Source organism: Pseudorca crassidens, chromosome 14 (assembly GCF_039906515.1).
Source record: "Pseudorca crassidens isolate mPseCra1 chromosome 14, mPseCra1.hap1, whole genome shotgun sequence".
In the NCBI taxonomy this organism is placed as follows: Eukaryota; Metazoa; Chordata; class Mammalia; order Artiodactyla; family Delphinidae; genus Pseudorca; species Pseudorca crassidens.
This window is the reverse complement of record NC_090309.1, coordinates 31,599,436-31,621,690: the sequence shown is the minus strand read 5'-3', so window position 1 is coordinate 31,621,690 and position 22,255 is coordinate 31,599,436. Positions and strand designations below refer to the sequence as shown.

General features: G+C 43.5%; 1 protein-coding gene across 2 annotated transcripts in view; it reads right to left on the bottom strand.

Annotated features, from left to right (window-relative positions):
• The window catches only part of TGFA (transforming growth factor alpha), a 104,059-nt gene extending 82,311 nt beyond the window's left edge, over window positions 1-21,748 (bottom strand). The window contains exon 1 of one of the 2 annotated variants that reach the window (XM_067704783.1): window positions 21,541-21,748. In XM_067704783.1, coding sequence (XP_067560884.1) covers window positions 21,541-21,580 — 40 coding nt within the window. In that variant the 5' untranslated portion in view covers window positions 21,581-21,748. The remainder of the gene's footprint in view (window positions 1-21,540) is intronic. The other variant, XM_067704782.1, reaches the window with a different exon arrangement.
• Window positions 21,749-22,255: the final 507 nt, after the last annotated feature.

The window sequence follows — 22,255 nt, the reverse complement described above, 5'->3', positions numbered from 1 at the left end:
CAGTCTAGAGGGGGGCAGTGCTCAGCCCACCTGGACCCTCGTGGCCAGAGGAGGCACTGTTATGGAAGCAACCTAAATGTCCATTGACAGACAAATGGATAAAGAAGATGTGGTACCTATATACAATGGAATATTACTCAGCCATAAAAAAGGAACGAAATTGGGTCATTTGTAGAGACGTGGATGGACCCAGAGTCTGTCATACAGAGTGAAGTAAATCAGAATGAGAAAAACAAATACCGTATATTAATGCATATATGTGGAATCTAGAAAAATGGTACAGATGAACCTATGTGCAGGGCAGGAATAAAGACGCAGACGTAGAGAACGGACATGTGGACGCGGGGGTGGGGGGATGAACTGGGAGATTGAGATTGACGTATGTGCACTGCCATGTGTAGCTGGTGGGAGCTTGCTGTATAGCGCGGGGAGCTCAGCTCGGTGTTCTGTGGTGATCTAGATGGGTGGGATGGGAGTAAGGGGTGCCAGGGAGGTCCAAGAGGGGGGAGATATATGTATACATATAGCTGATTCACTCTTTTGTACAGCAGAAACTAACACAACATTGTAAAGCAATTATAGCCCAATAAAAACAAACAAAAAACTACAGTCTATTACAGACAACTGTATACTGATGGTGGCTGCCAGGGAGAAGCTTTGATCAGTGGCTGATCTGACTGGACTGAGCCACCATGGACCCTGAGCCTCACTCTCAAACTGGGAGTGTGTCAGAATGCGAGGAAGCTGAGGAGAACCCTCTGGACATGGGCCCCGGATAAGGCAGGCGGGAGCCTGGAGGGGAGGAAAGGGAGGAACAATGGGTGAGGGGTCTCCCAGAGAAGTCTTCCTGTAGAGAGGCTGATAGGCACCACCGGGAATCTGAGCAGCTTTTGCAACAGCCAAGGAAATCCAGTGCCCTGGTTTCAGGCAACTGGCCTTGCTTCTGTGGTTTCTGACGTAAAACAGATGATGTATCCTAGATGTTCCCTCAGCTGAGGACAAGTGATCAATACAATTTTCAATCTGTAGCCAGCCAGCTGTCACCTCTGAGACCGAGGGAGCAGAATTCAAGAGTTGCTAGAAGGATGGTTTCATCCTGCTTCTGGACCCCCCTGCTATATCTAAGAGGGGGGCTCCTATGCGGGTAACAAGCACAGCCTTTGGCATAACAAAATGCAGCTACCGTTACAGAGAACTCTTCCACCCTCCTCTTCCTGTCCTTTCTTACACTTCAGGTAGGAAAGGAACAGAAATTGGTGTCAAAATCACGAGATTCTGCAATTTGTTTAGCATCAGTGACAGATGTTTGATAAACGTAATCGCTGGTTTTCCTCAAACATTTAATTCCTTTGATGCTGTCAAGAGCATTACGCACATTGAACGTGATGCAGGCATCATTTGGCTTGTATCATTAATTTTACTTAATCTATCACCTAAAATTAATACTGAGTAAATCAGATTTAAAGTTGATATTTTCAGATGTGTACCTTTGACTTGCATTCTTTATCAATTACCTTTATCAATAAAATCAACAGTTTTTTAAAAAAAGAATATTAAAAAAAAGAAGAGAGAGAACTAGATGGCTTTCAACTGCCCGAAAGTATCCTTCTGTGAAGACCGATTTGCAAGGTAATGAAGCTAGTGGCTCATCCCCATCCCCAGCACTGTCAAAACCTGACATTTTATTGTAGGTTTATTTGTTTATTTTCTGTCTCCTTGGCACCAAGTGGGGGACACCCTCTAGGGAACAGCGCCTGATGCATCGACAGCTCTGAACAAATACCTCCTGAATGAATTCAGTTCCTTTTAAAGCCAAACCTGGGAGACAGTTCCACAGAGATGTCTAGGAAGTGTGAACTAAAGAAGGTGACACTTAAACTGCTATTTGAGCAGGAGCCTTTTATACAGACTTTGTGGAATATAGGTTCTTTCCTTCTGGAATAAGAAGACACCATTAAAACTTTTCTGTGATGACAGTTCTCCAAGAAATAATGCAGACACTGGAGCATTTTCTTCATCATGGGTGTGTGCATAGATAGATAAAGTCATCACAGATGTCCTTTCTGAACAGGTGACATTTAACAAAGACCTGAATAAAATGAGGGAAGCAGTCCTGCAAAAATGTGGAAGAAGAGCAGTCAAAACTGAAGGAACAGCAGGTGCAAAGGTCCTGAGGTGGGAATGAACTTAGCATGTTCAAGAAAGAGCAGGAAGGCTGGTGCAGCTGGAGGACAGTGGTGGGAAATGAGGGTGGAAGGATGCCAGGCAGGTGTCTGTCACAGGGAGCAGTAGGACTCCGAACTTTTCCAAGCTGGGCAGCCACTGGAAGGTTTTGAGAAGACAAGCCACAGCATCCGATTAGATGGATGAGAACAGAAGAGGCCTTATAGAGGCAAGACTGGAAACCAGAGGAACGGATGAGGCTACGGCAGTCCAGGCGGAAGATGAGAGGGGCATCTGGGAGGACATGAGGAGTGGTCGGGTATAGAACAGAATCAGAGCCAGCAGGACGCGGGAACTCGGGAGGGCTGAGCGTGGGACCTCCTCTCCTCACCCCATCTCTACCTCTACTATTTCCTTGCCTTCAAGACCAGCTCAAACATCAATGTCTTCAGAAACCTTTCCTGACCACCTCAGATGGAGGACCCCCTCTCCCTCAAAAAATTAAAATAGCAAGCAAATGAGTCAACAGGGACACAGGTCTGAAGAAACCCATTCGCAAGTGCCAACAAGCACCAAAGCCACAGAAGTCAATCTCTTCTTGGTCCTGATGTTCTCACAGTTCTCTAAAGAGTGTTCATTAACAGGGCCCAGCCAGGGTCTGTCCACTACCCCCAAGATCCTCCAGGATGCTACAAGTTGGAATGAAGGCTCTGGCCCTGCTCATCCCCAGACAGGTGCTAGGAATCTCAGTCCAAGGGCAGCCCAGGCTTACCTGTGAGACTCACATTCAACATCCAGGATACGTTAGGGTCCAGACAACAATGGCTGTGCCCAAGGCTTTCTGGAGGCTCACACAGTATCTAACCCTGCTCACCATACACCCCTCTGCTACCACCCCTGGGGTGCTGAAGCAACCCAGACTCAGAAGTGAAGGGCCCACGAGGAGCAAAGCGCACAGGCTCCGAGCCAACCTGTGACCAGAGCACAAGCAGCTGCAAACGTACAGACCCAGACACCGTTCTCTGCTCCGGGTTTCTCTGCCCTACAAGTCCTGCCTCTGCCGCAACCTCTATGCACCATGTGGACACAGCCCTTCTCTCTACTTTCTTTCTTATCCCCTCACAGTGCCTGTGCGGGACGATTAAACAGGGATGGTCACCCCCACTGATGCGGGTGTAAGGATGTTGATGACTGCTGGGGCGGGAGTGCCACGACACGCTACATATCCTCTAGGGAAAGGAGTCCCTCCCTGTAAGAAAGTGAGATATCAGTGTTCCCTTCTGACTAGCAGGCAAGTCAGAACACTCCTGCTAATAACCCAATGAGGGCCCAAGATCGGCAGACATGAACATCAACACAGAGCTTTGTCATCCAGCGTTACCTGTGGTTTTCTGCTTCTTACTTTGAAGGTAGGCAAACACCCCCGTGTCCTGAACGGCGACAGGATGTACCAGTCCATACCCTCACAGGCTCTCTGCCTTGCTGGATGCTAACCCTGCCTAGCAGAACTCAGTGGCACTTATACATGGTTACGGTATTAGGTTTATGGAACACATTTTAAAATTTAGAGTACTGTATTTTTTAAAAGGCAGGAAATGTAAGCAACACCAGTGGGAACAACTTCAAATAATTCCTTGGAGAAACATATGACTTTTTCTCATTCTTAAGAAAAATGGCCCACCATCTCAAGCAGGAATGCAAGTATATGTGACACCACCTCCACACTGGGTCCACAACAGACATTACTAATTGATCACAGCATTATCTCCCACTGAACTCAGATGCAGCCTCCAAATCCTTAGAAACAGCCATTTCCAAGGGATCAAAGTTGGCCTAGAAAATGGAACTATTTCCCACTTCTGCTCAAAAAATACCTGCTGCTATGTTAGTGATGTTTTGAAAGTTAGAGGTGGGGAGAGGAAGGAAAGAAAAGAGAAGTGAAGAGAGACTCTGTGGGTAAATTATTTGTCATCAATAAAAACATAAGGATCAATCATTAAATGTTAGGTATTGTGTGAAGCACTGCAGAAGTTGAGGATGGGGGCAAGAGGAAATCTGAAATAAAAAGCCCATGAAGTAGGAAACGAAACCTCTAGATGAAACACATGCACACATTCCCACACCCTTGCACACAATTATTGTCAATGGAGCAAGATGCCATCTGTTGGTATGGCTACAAATGAAAGTGGATTCTTCTTTTCTCCGCCAGGATAAGGGAGGCAGTACCAGAGAATACCAATAACTCTTCACACCAATTTGTCCACCTCCTCAAAGCAAAAGGTTTTTATATACATCAAGGCCCTAGATTTTCAGAAAATTTCTGCCTGTGTAGCCTCTGAAAATATCTCAGGTGATAAACAGCCCAGGTGAAAACAATGACTGAACCGATGATAAAAGAGGCTAAAGTGGAAACGACCCAGAGCAGCACAGAGATAGGTAGTTAGAACGATGCAGATTTCTTTAATGCTTTCTAATTAACTTACTGGGAACCTAAACATGCTCATTCACAAAAGGTGATGACTTTATCTTCAAGGCCAAACAGTGAGGCCACGTGCCCACTTTGGCTCTGCTTACAGTAGAATCAGACGACATCACAGTCCCCAGAGAACATTCTTGGCTGGGCCAGGACCGGCTTCTGGGGTCACAGCACGCTCAGGGATGAAGACCACACACCTAGAAGGGGGTCTCACCTTGCAGGCTGGTACCTGCCTTGTTTAAGGAAGTATTTTTAAGGGAAGGTGCATATCATATCCTATTTCTTTAGGATAAAAAACATACCCCCCCCCATAGCCCTGTGGTTCACTTTGCAAGGCTGAGAGCTCAGATAAGCTCTCCATCCGCAGGGCGGGCTTGTGAGGCTCTCAGCAGTGGGGGCTGCCTCTCCATCCCTGGCCCGTGAACAGTCACCCACTGGAGCAGAACCCTCTCCCTGCTTCACATGGTTCTTCCCACAGGAGCACAGAAAATGGCCGCAAGGCATTGTTCCCTGATTAGTAGGTAAAACACATGAGTGAATGCTGAAGCACGTTTATTTTCTTCCTGCTGGAAAACAGCTAGGCTTATTTCCCTAGTCTTTTCCTCATTATCACACACCAGCCCTGTGCAATTTGGGTTCCTTGGGTTCTGAGGCACAAGCTGAAAAGATGAAGACATTGTGTCCCCAGAGGATTACTCTGTTCCAAAATGTTAAACCTTTCTTTTTTTCTCTCCTGTTGAGTGTCACAACTAAAGAGCATCAATCAGAGGAAGAAACGTTAGAGAGCGGGTCACTAAGACATTAGAAGATGCAAACAAAGATCAAGGAAGCCTGCAGCCCAGTGTGGAGAAGACCGTGGAAAATGCAAGCAGGCCCTCTGCTCTGAGAATATCAGGAGTTTCATAAGCAGCTACTATCTGTGTGGGTAACTCTCGGGGGAGAGTTTAGGTTCTTGGCTCCCTTAAAACATCAACTTCCTCTCCCCCATGGCCAACTGGATGGGCTTTACCACAATTCCCAACTAGTTAACCTTTTCTCGAGAGGAGTCGCCACAGTAGAGGCAACCTACTTCAGGCAAACCAGAGATGTGAGTGCTTTAGATTTACAAACCAATTAAGGAGAGATTGTTCTAGAAAAGGATGACCAAATAAGGTCCTTTAAACAAGATACAGATTTTTTTAAATCCCACATTTTTTTTCAGAAGCTCACTCACTGCAAGAGAGGTCTGTCCCACTGGCTGCTTTGTGTGTGAGTAACACACTGATTGCCAGTGCATCTGACCCCATTACCTTTACCTACAGGGGAAAAAAATCACCTTGAATCAACCTTTGTCGACTGTCCACGCTGCGGCACTGTCCTAACACCTGGGCATCCGATACTCAGCTGTCTATTCAGAGGTACAAAGGCCATCAAAAATGCTGCCTGCTGAATGAATGAAGTTCCTACACACAAGTGAAACAGTAAATGCTCTTTCTGTTCTGACCCGAGATTCTATCAAGTCTCAAATTTATTATTAGAGGCTCCCTGGTCACAACAAAATATATTTTAAGTCACACACACCTCATGTGATTATCTGCCTTCTGAACATCTGAACTTTTGATTGAAGAAGGGGGGATAAAACCTCTACCACTCTTGTTTCTTTACATTTCATGGCATTGTGAAGTAGTAATATTTCTTTTTAGCCAGCATGACAATTACCTTCATGGCAATTACTCTCAATATGGTAAATATTATTTAGGGGAGCAGCGGTCTGAAATCCTGATTACACTTAATGTCTACTCCAAAACGGCACTCTCACACATGACTGATGCCAGGAACTTCAGTATCCACAGCCTTCCATGGATGACCTGGAGAAGCAGAACAGTGGCAAGGCTAGGACAGCAGGAAAGGGTCCTGGGTTCAAATCCTTGTTCTGCCACTTGCTGGCTGTAGGAACTTCGGCAAGTTACTTGACATTTTTGTGCGTCAGTTTCCTCACCTATAAAATGCGGCTCATCACCGTATGTCACAGGATTGCTAGATGGGTTAAAGGAATGTGTGCGATATGTAAGGCACTTAAAGAAATTACCATGTGCCAGGCACTGTTCTAAGTACTGGCCATTATCTCCTCAAAGAGTGCCTTGCCCCGTCATACCAAGAACGCTCATCTTTTCTTTGTTCATTTTGGCCGCGCCACAAAGCTTGTGGGATTTTAGTTCCCCAGCCAGGGATTGAGCCCGGGTCCTCAGCAGTGAGAGTGCAGAGTCCCAAACACTGGACCACCAGGGAATTCCCTCAAGGACCCTCCTCTTGAGCCCAAGGTATTCAATGTGTACCTCATGTCATACTGCGAAAAACTGTGTTTTCTTCTGCTACAATCTACAAAGAGTTCAGGGGCTGGGGGCAAGGGCTAGGTCATGGCCCTCTTTGCTTTAATATCATCAAACCCAGCAGACGGTCTGATACACAGTTAAGTGTTTGCTGAAGTGAACAATCCATGTATAAAATAACCTAAACAAACAAACAAACAGCATCCCTCGCTTTGAGCTGACAGATCTTAGTTTTGTTATTCATCCCTTGGGCTCTAGAAGTGAATAAAGTAGCTAGCTTGGGTGAATTAAGAATAAAGGGTTAGGCCCAGTTCACAAAAATCACAACCACTGTTTCATCACTTGGATCTATTCTACATGGGATGACAGCTGAGATACTCCAAATGCTTCTGTTATTACTGTTAAGAGAAAAATGTCCTGCCTTTTATCTGAAATCCAAAAAAATCCAATTTAGTTGAAAGGACTTTTTATTTTTCCCTCTGTTCCACAGCAGGGGAAAAGGGCACTTCACAAGAAAGTAAATCAATATTACATAGTGAGTGGATGTTTTTCTAAGTGTAAATCTCTAACTCTCAAGCGATTCACTGGGGCGTAATCCATTCACCAAAACCTTCTACAACCTACAGAGGGTTCAAAATAAGAACTGATTTGAAAGGATGGCTTCAGTCAGTGAAGGTCCAACCACCTTGATCCTAACAGAGCACTAGTTCAGGACCCTGGAGTAATGCCTTTTATATATTTTTCTCTCTCCACAAGGAAAGTTAAAATAGAGTTCTGCTTAACTAAGGAAGAAAGCTCTCCTCGTTCGCAGGTAGTAACGGAAGTTTTGCATTAACTACAGGTACCACATGTGGATGAAGGATTTACGAGTGATGATCTTCAGGCACTGGGAGACCCTGAATCATTAAAGAACCATTAAAGAATGATGAAATTACATAACAATTTTTAACCTGTATGCACCTAACAATAAAACATCACAATACATGAGGCAAAAATGAATAGAACTACAAGGAGAGACAGATGAAACCCCAATTACAGCTGAAGATTTCAACACCCCTCTTTCAGAAATGGACAAATCCAGCAGGCAGAAAACAAGAACACAGTTGAACTCAACGACACCATCAACCAACTGGATATAATGGATATCTATAGACCCCTTCACCCAACGACAGCAGAATATGCATTCTTCTCAAGTTCACATGAACATCCACTGAGACAGACCACATTCTGGGCTATAAAACACATCTTGACACATTTAAAAGAAGAGAAATCATACAATGTCTGCTCTCAGACAATAAAGGAGTTAAACTAGAAATTGATAACAGAAATATAGCCAGAAAATCCCCACATACTGAAGATTAATCTAAATAACACATGGGTCAAAGAAGAAATCTCAAGAGAAGTCAAAAAGTATTTTGAAGTAAATAAAAATGGAAACACAACTCATCAGAATTTGTGGAATGAAGTGAAAGCAGTGTCTAGAGGGAAATTTATAGCACTGAATGAATAGATTGGAAAAGAAGAAAAATCTAAAATCAATAATTAAGTTTTTGCCTTAGGAAAACTTAGAAAAAGGCAAATTATATCCAAAGGAAGCAGAAGAATGATGAAGATATTCATTTTAGTTACTATTCTGCTCTAAGTATCTGAAAATTAGTCATCCACGTGGGACAGTACTTCTCAAACTTTTCCATTAAAACCCCCAAAATGGCAAAGAGAAGGAACTCATACCCGCTCCTCTAGAGTCTGGGGGCACAGCCTGAAACAATCGAAGTGAAAAAAAAAATCATAATTTATTTGAGTCTTGTATCCGAAAAATTAATTATGACATTTCAATCTTGCATTCTATTTGCTAATATATCTGAGTTTGTTTTAGTATATAAAACAATGTTATGACTTTCCAGTGAAGTTCCTTTCTGATTAATTATTTCCTTTACTATATCCTGGGACATGTGCCAGGTTTGGTCTATGGCTCCAGGTATGCCATGGCAGACTCCACCGTCCTCCCATTTGAGAAGGCGACATGAAAATATACAGTGTCAGTTAACCAGAATGTCACATGGAGTGAGGACTGCAGGCCTGCCTCATGTCCCCCAACTCCTGCAAAGCACAAAGTTCCAGAAAAGATAGGAGGGCAGAGGCAGGTTCACCATGCCTTTCAGGACAGTGAGACTCAACGCCCCCCCAATGCCTGCCTACTTCTCAAGATTTTTCTGCCCCAGCTTCCTGGGGCAATAACACATTACCAGCCCCAAAGAATGGTTCATTAAAGGGTGAGCCTCAGATTAATGGAACAGAACAGAAACTCCAAAAAGACTCGAGTACGTCTAAGAAAGTCTCAAGTGACAAAAGTGGGATTTGAAATCAGTAAGTAGAGAATAAATCCAACAAATGGTGTTTGAGGAACCGGATCATTTCGACAAAAAGTCAAGTTAGAGTTTTGTCTCACATCTTACACCAAAAAGTGAAATTTAAGTCCAAAAAAGTAACAACATAAAAATACAAGGGGAAATGAGAGATCAGAGAGTCATAGCAAATCCCTTCCTACCACAAAACAAAAGTAGAAAGCACAAAGAAATAATGAACAGATTTTAAGTCCTTAAAAGTTAAAAACAAAACCATACTTCTGTAAACCCAAACATACACATACACGTAAAATTAAATGACAAAATAAAGAAAATATTTAATATATCTTTTATAAAACTGTTTACAAATCAATGAGAAGATAATTCACCCACCCAAAACGTGACCTGAGGACAGAAATGGGTAAGTCCCAAGAAAAGAAATTCAAATACACAAACATGAAAAAGCATTCAATTGTAGCAAACTTTGGTGTTAGCCAAAGAAACACAAATTAAAACAAGGAGATACAATTTGGCCAACGTCATCAGCAAAGTCTAGAAAATGATAATATTCATCCTAGGTAAGTTTGCTGCTGATAAACAGGCAGTCACACATAGGACAGAAGTATAAATTTGTCTACCTTTTCTGGAAGGCAGATAGTCAAAACACACTGAGGGGTGAAAGAGTGTGTACCTTTTGACCTAGTAATCCATTTCTGGGGATTTGACCATAGAAGATAATTCAAAGATGCTGGTAACGTTTAGCTGTAAACATTTTCATTTCAGGTTTGAATATTTAAAAGTTTGAAACAACCTACATCTCTATCAATAAGGGGTGGATAAATGAATAATGACAGAGCTGTGTAACGGAATGCGTTAGTCATTAAGAATAGATTGATAGATACATTTGTATCTTTGCCACAGAAATATTTTCTCCATACACTGTAAGTGAAAAGCAGATTTTAAAATACCAAATGCCATTTCTGAAGGAAGAAGAGTGAATATACAAATATATCTGTAACCACACACAGAAACGGATCTGGTGAGATCCCTGACAGTTCAACCTCATTAAGCAGATGTCTCTGATGAGCTGAATGTGTGGGTGTTTTCTAGATACTTTTGTTTGTAGATTCTGATTTCTATTTCGCTGTGGAAAAACAATGATTAGGATTTAGCGAGGCTGGCAGAAAAGGAGCGTACCGAGTGGCCCACATGGGAGGTGGCGACCACAAGGTGTGTGTTCTGGTAACACTAAGTGGCCCGCACTGGGGCCAGTACAAAAGATGTGTTTGTTTGTTTGTTTTGTGTGTGTGGGGGGGTCGGGGGGGCCTTGGGAGTCTTTGATGAGGTTTAGGGAGAGTCCAGATCCAGAAGGATTCCCCATCAATGTGATCTATGAGTTTACCTCACCTCCCTAAAAAAATGCTCAGGCCCCGGGCTTGCTTTCATTCTAGCTCAGGGACCTATGATTCATCCCCTGAAACTCTAATTATAACACCCAAGGTCTGCTATGTGCAAAAACATCTGTCATTGTTCAAATGTGCTAGCAGAGAGTGTGTACGGCATGCAAACCCGCCTGTTGATGTGCTCCTTCAATGCCAAAGTGGTAACCCAGAAACCAGTCCAAGGTGAGAAGTGCCCAAGCCCAGAGTTTCCAGCTGAGCTCAGTGACAAATAAAGTGACCAGGTTATGTCCCTCGGCAGCTCACATGCCAATTCCTCAAAGCCACCGCCACGGTGAAAGTTACAAGTCTTACGTGCTTTCTTTCAACCAAGAAAAGTCTCCTAAGTTTGTGTTTTCCCTGCTGCCAAGGCCTGGCAGAGGGAGGGGAGCAGAGTGTGTAATTGCAAACCGCTCGTTTATCAGCTTTGGCTGCTTTTCTGTCACCACTTTACGTGTACCATTTAGCCAGTTAATCTCCCGTACCTCTTGGAAGTATAGTAGTTACCCAGAGAGTGCCTCAGCCCTGGAAAGAGAGGACGGAAGAGCCATCAAGGTATATCTATTCTCTAAGCACCCAGGAGAATTGTTTACTAACCTCATTCAAACTCAGATTAGAGGCCTAAAATCCAAGAGGAAGACATGGTCTCTTTGTCAGAACCCAACATTTTTTTACCTAGAAGTACTGATCTTAAAAACAAGTGAAAAAAATAAACAAAAAGCAAAGGAACAAACAACAGAAATGTCCCATTTGCTCCAAACACTACAGTAACATCTAATGGACACGATAGTGTATCTGGAGGTTTTTAAACTTTTGAAAGCTTAAGAAACCATCAGGAAGCTACTTAGCAGCCTCTGCTAGAAATCACAGTGCCATGCGTCATCCAAATCAGAAATGGCATTATTACAACAACTCTGGCACATGCATTTATGCAAACAGACCATCAAATATGAAGCTTTGACTTGAATTTGGTTGATGATTAAAAAGAGGTTTTTCTTCAAAATATCATTATCAAGAAAAACAAATTAAAAATATATTTTATTTGGGGGGGGGGCTAAGTGTTTGCTTTGTTTCTTATTTGGTAAAGTCATATTAACTGAGGTTGCAGGTACAAAAGAAAAATTTTTAATTAAAAGGAGATCATTTATAAATCTGTGCTAAAGCTTTAGAAATCTGAATTGAATAGATTGTGAGGAAAATAAATAATTACCAAAAACACCTCAAGAAGTAGAAAACTTGAACTGATCACTAAAAAGGGACCAAGCTCAGAAGTTTCATAAGCAATTTCTTTCAAGCTTACACAGAACCATTTGATTTCCATGATATTTCAGCTACTCCAGAGGGTAAACCAGATGGAACATTTTAATATTTATTTTAGAAAGCTGACAGAACACTGATATCAAAACCAGAAAAAGAAAAAAGGCCCCAAATACTTCAGAACAGATCAAATCTAGCAGTAGATACAGAGGATAATACCACACAACCAAGAAGGTTCAGTCCAGGAATTTAAGAATGGCTTTAATTTTTTTTTTTTTTTTTTTTTTTTTTTGTGGTACGCGGGCCTCTCACTGCTGTGGTCTCTCCCATTGGGGAGCAACAGGCTCCGGACACACAGGCTCAGCGGCCATGGCTCACGGGCCCAGCCACCCCACAGCATGCGGGATCTTCCCGGACTGGGGCACGAACCCGTGTCCCCTGCATCGGCAGGCGGACTCTCAACCACTGCGCCACCAGGGAAGCCCCAAGAATGGCTTTAATTTAACTGAGTCAATAAATATCCTCAAAACATTTGGAAAAACAACAACACATTATCTCCCCTGCTTCAAAAAACAAAGCAAAATACCAAATCTTTTAGTAAGTTATGAAGAGAAATATATTTTACTAACATGATAAAGTTTATATGCATATATATAAATATACAAATATACAGTCACATATATATGTATATTATATATAAATAACTGAAAAGTCAGCCTCTTGTGTGACTTAGTTAAATGTTACAAACATTAGCAGTACATCAAGAAAAATACAAGGATATCTACTGCCTTTAAAAAAATGTTGTCCTTAAAGTTCTAGTCAGCATGATAAGAAAAAGTAATGAGATGAAAATATAAAAGGAAAGAGGCAAACTTATCACTATTCAAAATTACATGATCATCTACATAAGAAACCTGAATCCACTGAAAGACTATTAAAATTAACAAAACCCATCACAAAATACAGTTGATCCTTGAACAACAGAGGTTTGAACTGTGTGGGTCCATTTATATGTGAGGTTTTGTTTTGATAGTAAATACTACACTACTACACGATCCAGGTAATTGAGTCTGCCCATGGGGAACCTTGGAAATGGAGAAACCGGTGATGTGAGGGCCGACCATAAATTAAAGGTGTATTTTTGGAGGGTTGGCCCCCTAATCCTTGTGTTGTTCAGGGGTCAACTGTAAATATTCTTAAAAAGCTTTTAGATAGAGAAATGCAAATCAAAACTACAATGAGGTATCACCTCACACGAGTCAGAATGGCCATCATCAAAAAATCTACAAACAGGGGCTTCCCTCGTGGCGCAGTGGTTGAGAGTCCCCCTGCCGATGCAGGGGACGCGGGTTCGTGCCCCGGTCCGGGAGGACCCCGCATGCCGCGGAGCGGCTGGGCCCGTGAGCCATGGCCGCTCAGCCTGCACGTCCGGAGCCTGTGCTCCGCAGCGCGAGAGGCCACAATGGTGAGAGGCCCGCGTACCAAAAAAAAAAAAAAAAAAAATCTACAAACAATAAATGCTGGAGAGGGTGTGGAGAAAAGGGAACCCTCCTGCACTGTTGGTGGGAATGTAAACTGACACCACTATGGAGAACAGTATGGAGGTTCCTTAAAAAACTAAAAATAGAACTACCATACGACCCAGCAATCCCACTGCTGGGCATATACCCTGAGAAAACCATAATTCAAAAAGAGTCATGTATCACAACGTTCACTGCAGCCCTATTTACAATAGCGAGGACATGGAAGCAACCTAAGTGTCCATCGACAGATGAATGGATGAAGAAGATGTGGCACATATATACAATGGAATATTACTCAGCCATAAAAAGAAACGAAATTGAGTTATTTGTAGTGAGGTGGATGGACCTAGAGTCTGTCATACAGAGTGAAGTAAGTCAGAAAGAGAAAAATAGTGTATGCTAACACATATATACGGAATCTAAAAAAAAAAAAAAAGGTTATGAAGAACCTAGGGGCAGAATGGGAATAAAGACGCAGACCTACTAGAGAATGGACTTGAGGACATGGGGAGGGGGGAGGGTAAGCTGGGACAAAGTCAGAGAGTGGCATGGACATATATACACTACTAAATGTAAAATCGATAGCTAGTGGGAAGCAGCTGCATAGCACAGGAAGATCCGCTTGGTGCTTTGCGACCACCTAGAGGGGTGGGATAGGGAGGGTGGGAGACGCAAGAGGAAAGAGATATGGGGATATACGTATATGTATAGCTGATTCACTTTGTTATAAAGCAGAAACTAACACACCGTTGTAAAGCAATTATACTCCAATAAAGATGTTAAAAACAAATAAATAAATAATTTTTTAAAAAAGCTTTTAGATATCAATAACCAATTAGAATACAAAGCAGCGGAAAAGGTCTCACCCACTAGAATACAAGATCCATGAGAACAGGGATCAGTCTTGGCTGATTCCCTAGCACCTAGAAGCAGTTGCAGCACGGAATAGGTGCTCAATAAATATTTGTAGACTACCTGAATGAACAAGTTCACAACAAGGGCAAAAATACAAAATAAAAGAACCAAACTGAAATCCCACAAACAGATTCAAGTTTAGAAGAATTTAGCATACGATAAAAAAATGGAATTTCAAACCACAGTAGGAAGGATAGATTATTCCACAAATGACAATTGACAATATTAACTGGTGGGCTGTTTTAAAAAAAAATGAAACATGAGTTGTATTGATACCTCACACCATACATTAGAATAAATTACAGGTAGATTCGTTCAATATAATGAGACCACTAAAGAATTAGAAGAAAAAAATAAGTAAATGTTTGCCTCAACTTAGGACAGGGAAGGTTTTCCTAATTATACAAGCAAAGGTAGAAAGCTTAAGGGGAAAGATTTACAGTTTCTCTTACATAAAAACAAAAACCTTAGGCATGTCAAAAATATCATAAACAAAACAGTAAAAGACAAACAATAAATGAACACTTGCCAAGTATTAACAACCTTTTTACATAAAGTGTGTTATAAAGTTCTAAGAAAAGGATGATCCGTCAGTAAGAAGAAATTTTGAAAGGTTAAGATGCAAATAACAAGATGATAAATGACGCACAAACTTACTCACCCTAACAAATATTAAATATGAAATTGGGCTAAGATTTCTTTTCTCCAATCAACTTGGTAAATGTTAAAACTAACTTCTGGTTATAGAAGAATCTAGAAAGTAAGCATTCATATACTGCTGGTGGGAGAAAAAGCCAATTTCTAGAAACTTATCCTAAATAATCAAAGATGAGCCAAACATTTATATACAAGAATGTCTGTTGTGTCATTTATGCATTATAAATTTAATATATGCTTACTATAAAAGACTAATCAGGGCTTCTCTGGTGGCGCAGTGGTTGAGAGTCCGCCTGCCGATGCAGGGGACACGGGTTCTTGCCCCGGTCCGGGAAGATCCCACATGCCGCGGAGCGGCTGGGCCCGTGAGCCATGGCCGCTGAGCCTGCGCGTCCGGAGCCTGTGCTCCGCAAAGGGAGAGGCCACAACAGTGAGAGGCCCGCGTACCGCAAAAAAAATAAATAAATAAAAAATAAACTATAACAGTGTGGTACTGGCAACTTTTTTACTGGCAACGTGTTTACTATTATAAACAAGTCAACAATCATCACCCTTTTCATTTTTCTTCACACTTTTAGACAAGTATTTTTGTAGCATATATATCAAAAAGTGAAACTGATGACCCAAATTATACCCACGTAAAATTGATAGCTATTGTCACGTTGACTTCCAAGAGAAGCTGTATCCATTTATATTCCCAACAACACTGTGTGGATTATTCATAACAGTGAGAAATAAGAAAAATCTGTATGTCCAAAGGGCTTCAAAATTATAGTAAACATAATCAAGGGATTATTTCCCAGCCACTAAGAATGATGTTATGGATGAATGTTAAATGATATAAAAATGTTTATCATGAAAGATGGTTAAGTTACAAAAATAAGTTAAACAGTGTGAGCCTCTTGGAATTCATACAAGTTTTTAAAGAATATCTATTGACCTATACATTAATCCATCAGGCTGTGCAATGGAATGTTAATCATAGTTATCTTTGGATGGTGGAATTACAGGCCACTAAAATAACTTTTCTCTTATGCTTTCCTGAATTTTCTATGTTCTAGAGAAAAAAATACGTTTTTGCAATCAAAACAAATCATAATATATTTTAAAAAAACAATAAAACACTCTCTGAAAACTAGTTGTATAGAAGAATTTATATGCAACCACTCTTGATTATCATAATGAAGAGTTTTTCAGGATAAATGTTACCTACCCAGCCAAGTGTTTGCCAACTGAGTCCACACTTGGAGTATTCAGTATGGGGCACCCCAAGGAGTCATCAAGTGCTCACTGGTCTCCCCTGAAGGTCGGCCTGTGCTCAGGGTGCCAAAGGCAAAGATGAAGACCAAGGGGCTCTGCCCTCAAGAAGCCCTCAAACTAGAAGGGAAGAGGGGGCAAGTACCAGCCAATGTTAGCTGAAGGCAGGACTTGGGAGGGGTCAGGACACGCTGTTGAGGTTCCCAGCCAGAAAAGTTAACACATTCAAAAATTAAAACCAAAAGAGGAAAGGCAACAGCAGGCTGGAGTTATACAAAGTTATACAAGCTTGTTATAGAAGGGAGTTATTCGTCAAATCTCTCCTAGAGGAACCCCTAACCATCTGCAAGTACTAGAGAAGTATAAACTCTAAGGTGGGGAAAACTAAAAGCTTTTCAAGGTAAGAGGACAGCAGAATATTAAGGACAAAACTACTGGGCATATAATACACTAGACTAGGGAAGTGAAAGAAAATTTTGTTTCCTCTGACTTAAAAGAGAAAGAAAAATACTAGAAAATACATAAAACTCCATTTCAATAAACTTCCTACTTTTTCTAAGCCCAAGTAACAACTATTCAAGTCATATTTAATACAACTAATTCCTATGCCTCAAAAGAATTTACCCAAATTTTTAGAGAGGGTCTAAAGGGAATGTGCCTTGGGCTTAAAATGAAGAGCTCCTAAGAGATGGTTCTGGTAGCCTAGATTTCTGGCTTTCCTGATTCTACAAAAGATTTTTATACTTGACATTTCACAGGAAAAAAAAAAAAAACCAAAACAAAAGTCACCATAAAAGTGCCCCAATCCTCCATCTAGATGCCATCTAACACATACTACCTTGAGCATTGAATTAAGTTCATACTTTAAAATGAGGGGATGAAAAATATTTGAAATGACAGCAACACAACAGTCAATTTTTGGTGATCCACACAAAAGAAAGCGTGACATGATTAGCTTTGGTCAGCTGGAGTTTAATAACATGGGATTATTACATTTTCCATAGGTAGAGTACAAGAACATTTAGAACAGGTAAGAGTTCTCAGCACGACTTCTAACTCTGCTCTGGTAAACAAGACAGGCCGTAGAAGTGCCTTTAATAATGCTCAGAAACCCACGGCAGCATTTAAAACATCAAACGCCAAATGCAACTCGTTAGACAAATGCAACTCATTAAGCTGGAAGCTTCCCTAACAGCACCAACTGTAGAGCGATGGGTCTCAGAGTGTCCCTTTACTCTCCTCCCCACCAGCAGCACAAGCCACACTGGGGAACTCTTTACACAGGCAAACTCTCCCACCTCCTGCCCAGCCATCTGGTTTACCAAGCTCTCCAAGTGGTTGTAATTTGAGGATACTGCTGTGGAACACACTACAGAGGTTGTGAGTGTGAAACCAGGCACAAGATGCCCAATTCAGTGTGCCAGGCCAGTTCCATTTTGTTTGACCCAACCTCCACTTCCCATCCCCTGTCCCTTTTAGTGGGCAGCCCAAAGAGCAGGGCCTTGTTCAAAACATACTTTCAAAAGGCCTTTAGAGATAGGTCTAATGGAAAAACCATCTATTTTTCGTATGTTACCACAGGAACATGAAGCATCATTTACTCCTATAAGAAAGGTCTCCTTTGCAGGGGACACGGAGTATTTACAGAAAGATCACTTTATCCTAGGAAATCAGATTTTGGAAAAGTAAATACAGGAAACTCAGGCTCTAAGCCTTCCATATACACCTTTACAGCCCTTGTTCAAAGTGAACTTTCCCTAATTTCAGCTGCCCAATAATGAAAACATGTGTCCTGGGCAAACCTCCACTGTTCACTCTGAAAGACAACATTACCAAGTAATGGAGAAGAGAGCCGGCTTACTTCATGCCCCCTGCTGGTCCCTCAGCCCTGAATCCACAGGGAAGCTGACCTGTTTCCTCTCTACCCATCCTTCATGGCATTTCATGTCCTAGGACATCCTTCTTTAGCCTACATTTAGTCCTACTTCTGGGAGCTGCCATAAAAATAATAATGCTTTTTTTCTGGATGATAAGACCCATTATAAAATCAATGTCATTTTGTGTGTAGTGTTACGATTTATTTTTATTTATTTTTAAAGTTTATAAATAGCTTCCACATTTACCATCTCATTTTATTCTCATAACAACCTGTGAAGTGGGTAGTTTTATTATTCTCACTTTATAGATAAGAAAACTGGAACTTAGTGCTGACTTCAATAAACAACTGACCACTGAACAGTAAGAAGGAAATACAAATGTTCTGCATCAAAAATTAAAGAATTCACAAGGTCCAAAAGAACTCCCCAACTTTCTTGAAGTTGTCATCTGCCAAACGATATTCGCTAAAATCTCTGAGTAGGTTTTTAGTTTAGGTGGTATTTTCTGTCTTAGGAAGGGTAGGGAGATGGAAAATGAGATAAGTAAGACAAACTCTCAGTTACAGAATGGACATAACCTGCAATGATACCTGGAATTCTATGAGGTTCAAAGTGACAATGACGATGATTGATTAAACTCTTACTACGTGCTAGGCACCATTCTAGGTTCATTAACTATATTCAGTGATCCTATTAATATCACCATTTTACAGATGAGGAAAACAAGGCACAAGGAGGCTAAGTAACTTGCCCAAGATTACACATCTTGCTCCCTTGACACAGGGAGGACCTGGGACCGGAGAAGCCAAGCCCCTGTGAGGTTTGCTCCGCCAAGGACGGAAACCTGACATGGGAGCGCAGCCACCACAGGAACCTAGATTATGTTCCCAATGTTGCCACTTAAGCAACAGTCTCCACATTCTCTTGGCCAAAACATCAATCAAGTAATCAGAAGAATCAGCTGAGACTCCTAACAGTTCCTTCTCAGACTGTTCCCATGGAGGTGGGGAAGGAGGGGAAAGATCCCGGTTTTCTAGATCTTGATTACTGATGGAACACTGGCTGATTTGCCTGGAACTGCCTTTAACTAATTTAAGAAAAATTAGCGAGGAAAGCAGCTCTGGAGAAAATGTGCAGAATAAAGATGCACATGGCACTGACAGGTATTTAGTAATCTAGCAGAAAGGGAGGTGGGAGGCAGAAGCGGTCGTCAATGTACAGAACGACATTGGCTACTTTTGGCCAAGTTCAATGGCTTTTTTTTTTTTAAAGCAATATAAATAAAAAGGAATCCTCACTGGTGTAAGTTCCTCCTGCCTTCTTTTCCTCTACTTTTTTCAACTGCTCATAGTTTGGACCTGTATGAGCCAGCTTTCACATATTGATCAACCTCTGCAAATTTATACATCTTTTTCTTAAGGGAGGAAACAAAGATCAAGTTGAGCTCAGGCAAAAGAGAAAAATTCCACGATGAATGAATGCAGTCTTCATGGGCAAGTATAGTATGATGGCGGGGGGGTGGGGTGGGGGGGAGGCAGGGGCAACTTTACAAAGCTTCCTCAAATTTGCTTACCTTCATTGTTTCTTGCCTCTGATTTTCACTGAATAACCTAAGACCGCCTTGAGATCCTGAGAGTCCAAAAGAAAACCCAATTAAAATAATCTCCAGGGTATTCCACCCATCTCGACTCGAGGAAAAGTCCCAAACCTAGGAGATGGAACTACAGTGACCACAGTTCGGTGACTTTTAATATCCACATTCCTTCCACACTCTCGTAATTCTGGCCCAACTACCTACTAACTGTGGGACCATGTACTTCACTTTCCTCCTCCATAAAATGGGGACGATAATACTTTCTTCATCAGGTTGGTGTGAAAATTAAATGAGTTAATACATGCACAGCACTTAGAACAGTATCTGGTACAGAGTAAGTGCTCAAAGAGTGTTAGCTATTAATATTATTACTATTAGCATTTGCAAAAAACATTACATAGGGACTCAAATACAGGAGGCTTCTACTGTATTGGTAATGTTTTACTGCTTTAACAAAAAATCTAAAGTTAGAACCATCAATACAAAAATATAAAATGGTCTTGGGAAAAGAAAAAAAAAGCCACTCAGAGTCATGTCACCTGTTGGGGAGTTTCAGGTGAGGGTACACCTCGGAGCAGCTGTGGAATCCCGTTCCACGGCTGCTCTGTATTTCCCTTATATGATGCCTCCAGTTCTGCTGCGGTTCTTAATCAGCGTTTCATGGGCAGGATTACGGGCGGGTCCGTGAACCCCCTGAAACTGTACACGGAACTGGGTGGGGCTGCGGCTCTGGGCATTTTGCAGGCAGGGGTTCTATAGCTTTTCTCACGCTCTAATAAATGATCTTGTAGGGAGCAACTCGCTTTACAGGGTTAAACGCAGGAGATAGGGACTGAACAATTCATTTCACGGAAGCTACGGCAGTAACCAGGACACCTGGGCTGTCAATCTGCTCTCTCAACACGAGACCCGGCGCCGCGAGGGGCAAGAGCCGGCCGGGCAGTGACCTTCACCGTCGAAAATCTCACCGGCTCCCCAGACCCGACTCGGGTTTGCCGGGTTTAACTTCCCCTCCCTTCCCCCATCCCTCGTTCTCTTCCAAGAATAAACTCAAAGGAAATCAGCAGCGCTTCGTCTAGGGTTTCACTCCTGCCCTCGGCTGACACTTAAACCACTTCTCCAAGGGAAGTTAATTAAAACAACAATTAATCCGCACAAAAATCCACCCCCAAAGCTCGAGAACTCTCAAAGTTAGAAGACTGAGGCGCCGCTGCTGATGGTGAACATCTGCCGGTCGCTGGGGCTCACGGGTAGGCGGCGGGTACGAAAGGGAAGCAGCCAAGGTCCGGCCGGAGGGTCGGACGCTGGCCACCCTCCGCGAGTCTACGCGCTACCGACGCCGGTGAAGACTGGCTTGGAGGCAGCCAGGTAAGCAGGTAGGTGTGGGCAAGTGTACGAGCACACAGAGAAGGCGGATTAAAGCTCAAGCCCGTTCACCCACCGCTCCTCCTTCCCCGGCGGGTGTTCTCACGCACCGCCCGGCGGCCACTTACCGGGGAAAGCCTGAGCGCTCGACGGTCCCCCTCTTTGGAATAGGCTCCGCCAATTCCTAGTAAGCCCGAGTAGCTCCCCTTGCCTCCCAGCCTTCAAGCCTCGAAAAGAATTCGCCGCCCTCTCCTCTTAGGCGGGCGCAGAACACCCCCGGGAGAGAGAAGTGGAGGGGACAGGGGAAAGCGGGGTGTCGCGGAGGGCAGGTGCCACCGGGCGCGCAGTAGGCAGCGTACGTACCCAGCACGAAGAGGGCGAGCTGTCCAGCCGAGGTAACCATTTTACGGGCGGCGGGCGGCAGGCACTCCAGCCTCCTGCCCTACCTGAGGTGCCCAAGTGGCGAAGCGGCGCCGCGGTGCGGGGGAAAAAGGCGCCGGCTAGGCAGGGCCAGCCCCCGGCGCGGGCGGGCGGAGGGAGGACCGCGCGCCTCTGCTGGCACTCGCCCCGCCGCGCCGGCGGCCGGGCGGAAACGGGAAGATGGTTACCGTCACCTCCGCCACTCGGCTACTGGGCCTGGCGGACCACCTTCGCGCCCCGGTTGGGGGGGCCCCTCTAGGGGCAGGGGGGTGGGGGTGGAGCGGGGGTGGGGTTGGAGCAGGGGCGGGGAGACTGCGCGCACCGTGCCGGGCGGGGCGGGGCGGCGCGGCGCGACCCGGGAATCTCCGAGTCCGCGGCGCGGGCCGGGCACCCAGGCCGAGGGAAAGGCAGGAAGCGCCTGATTTCAGACACCACCCTCAGACTAGCAGCTCAGTGCGGAGCCCGAGCGGCCGGGCGCAGTGGCCGCTTCTAGCCAGGCAGGGGAGCGGAGCGGCCCTGGCGTCTGTCACTTGCGCCAACGGCAGCTGCCGGGGGCTCTCCCGGGCAAGGCACTGAGACTCGACCCGGAACGGGACCTGCGAGCTTCACCTGCCCCTGTCAAGACTTGGCCCAAGGAAAGTGCTCCCCAGAATCGAGC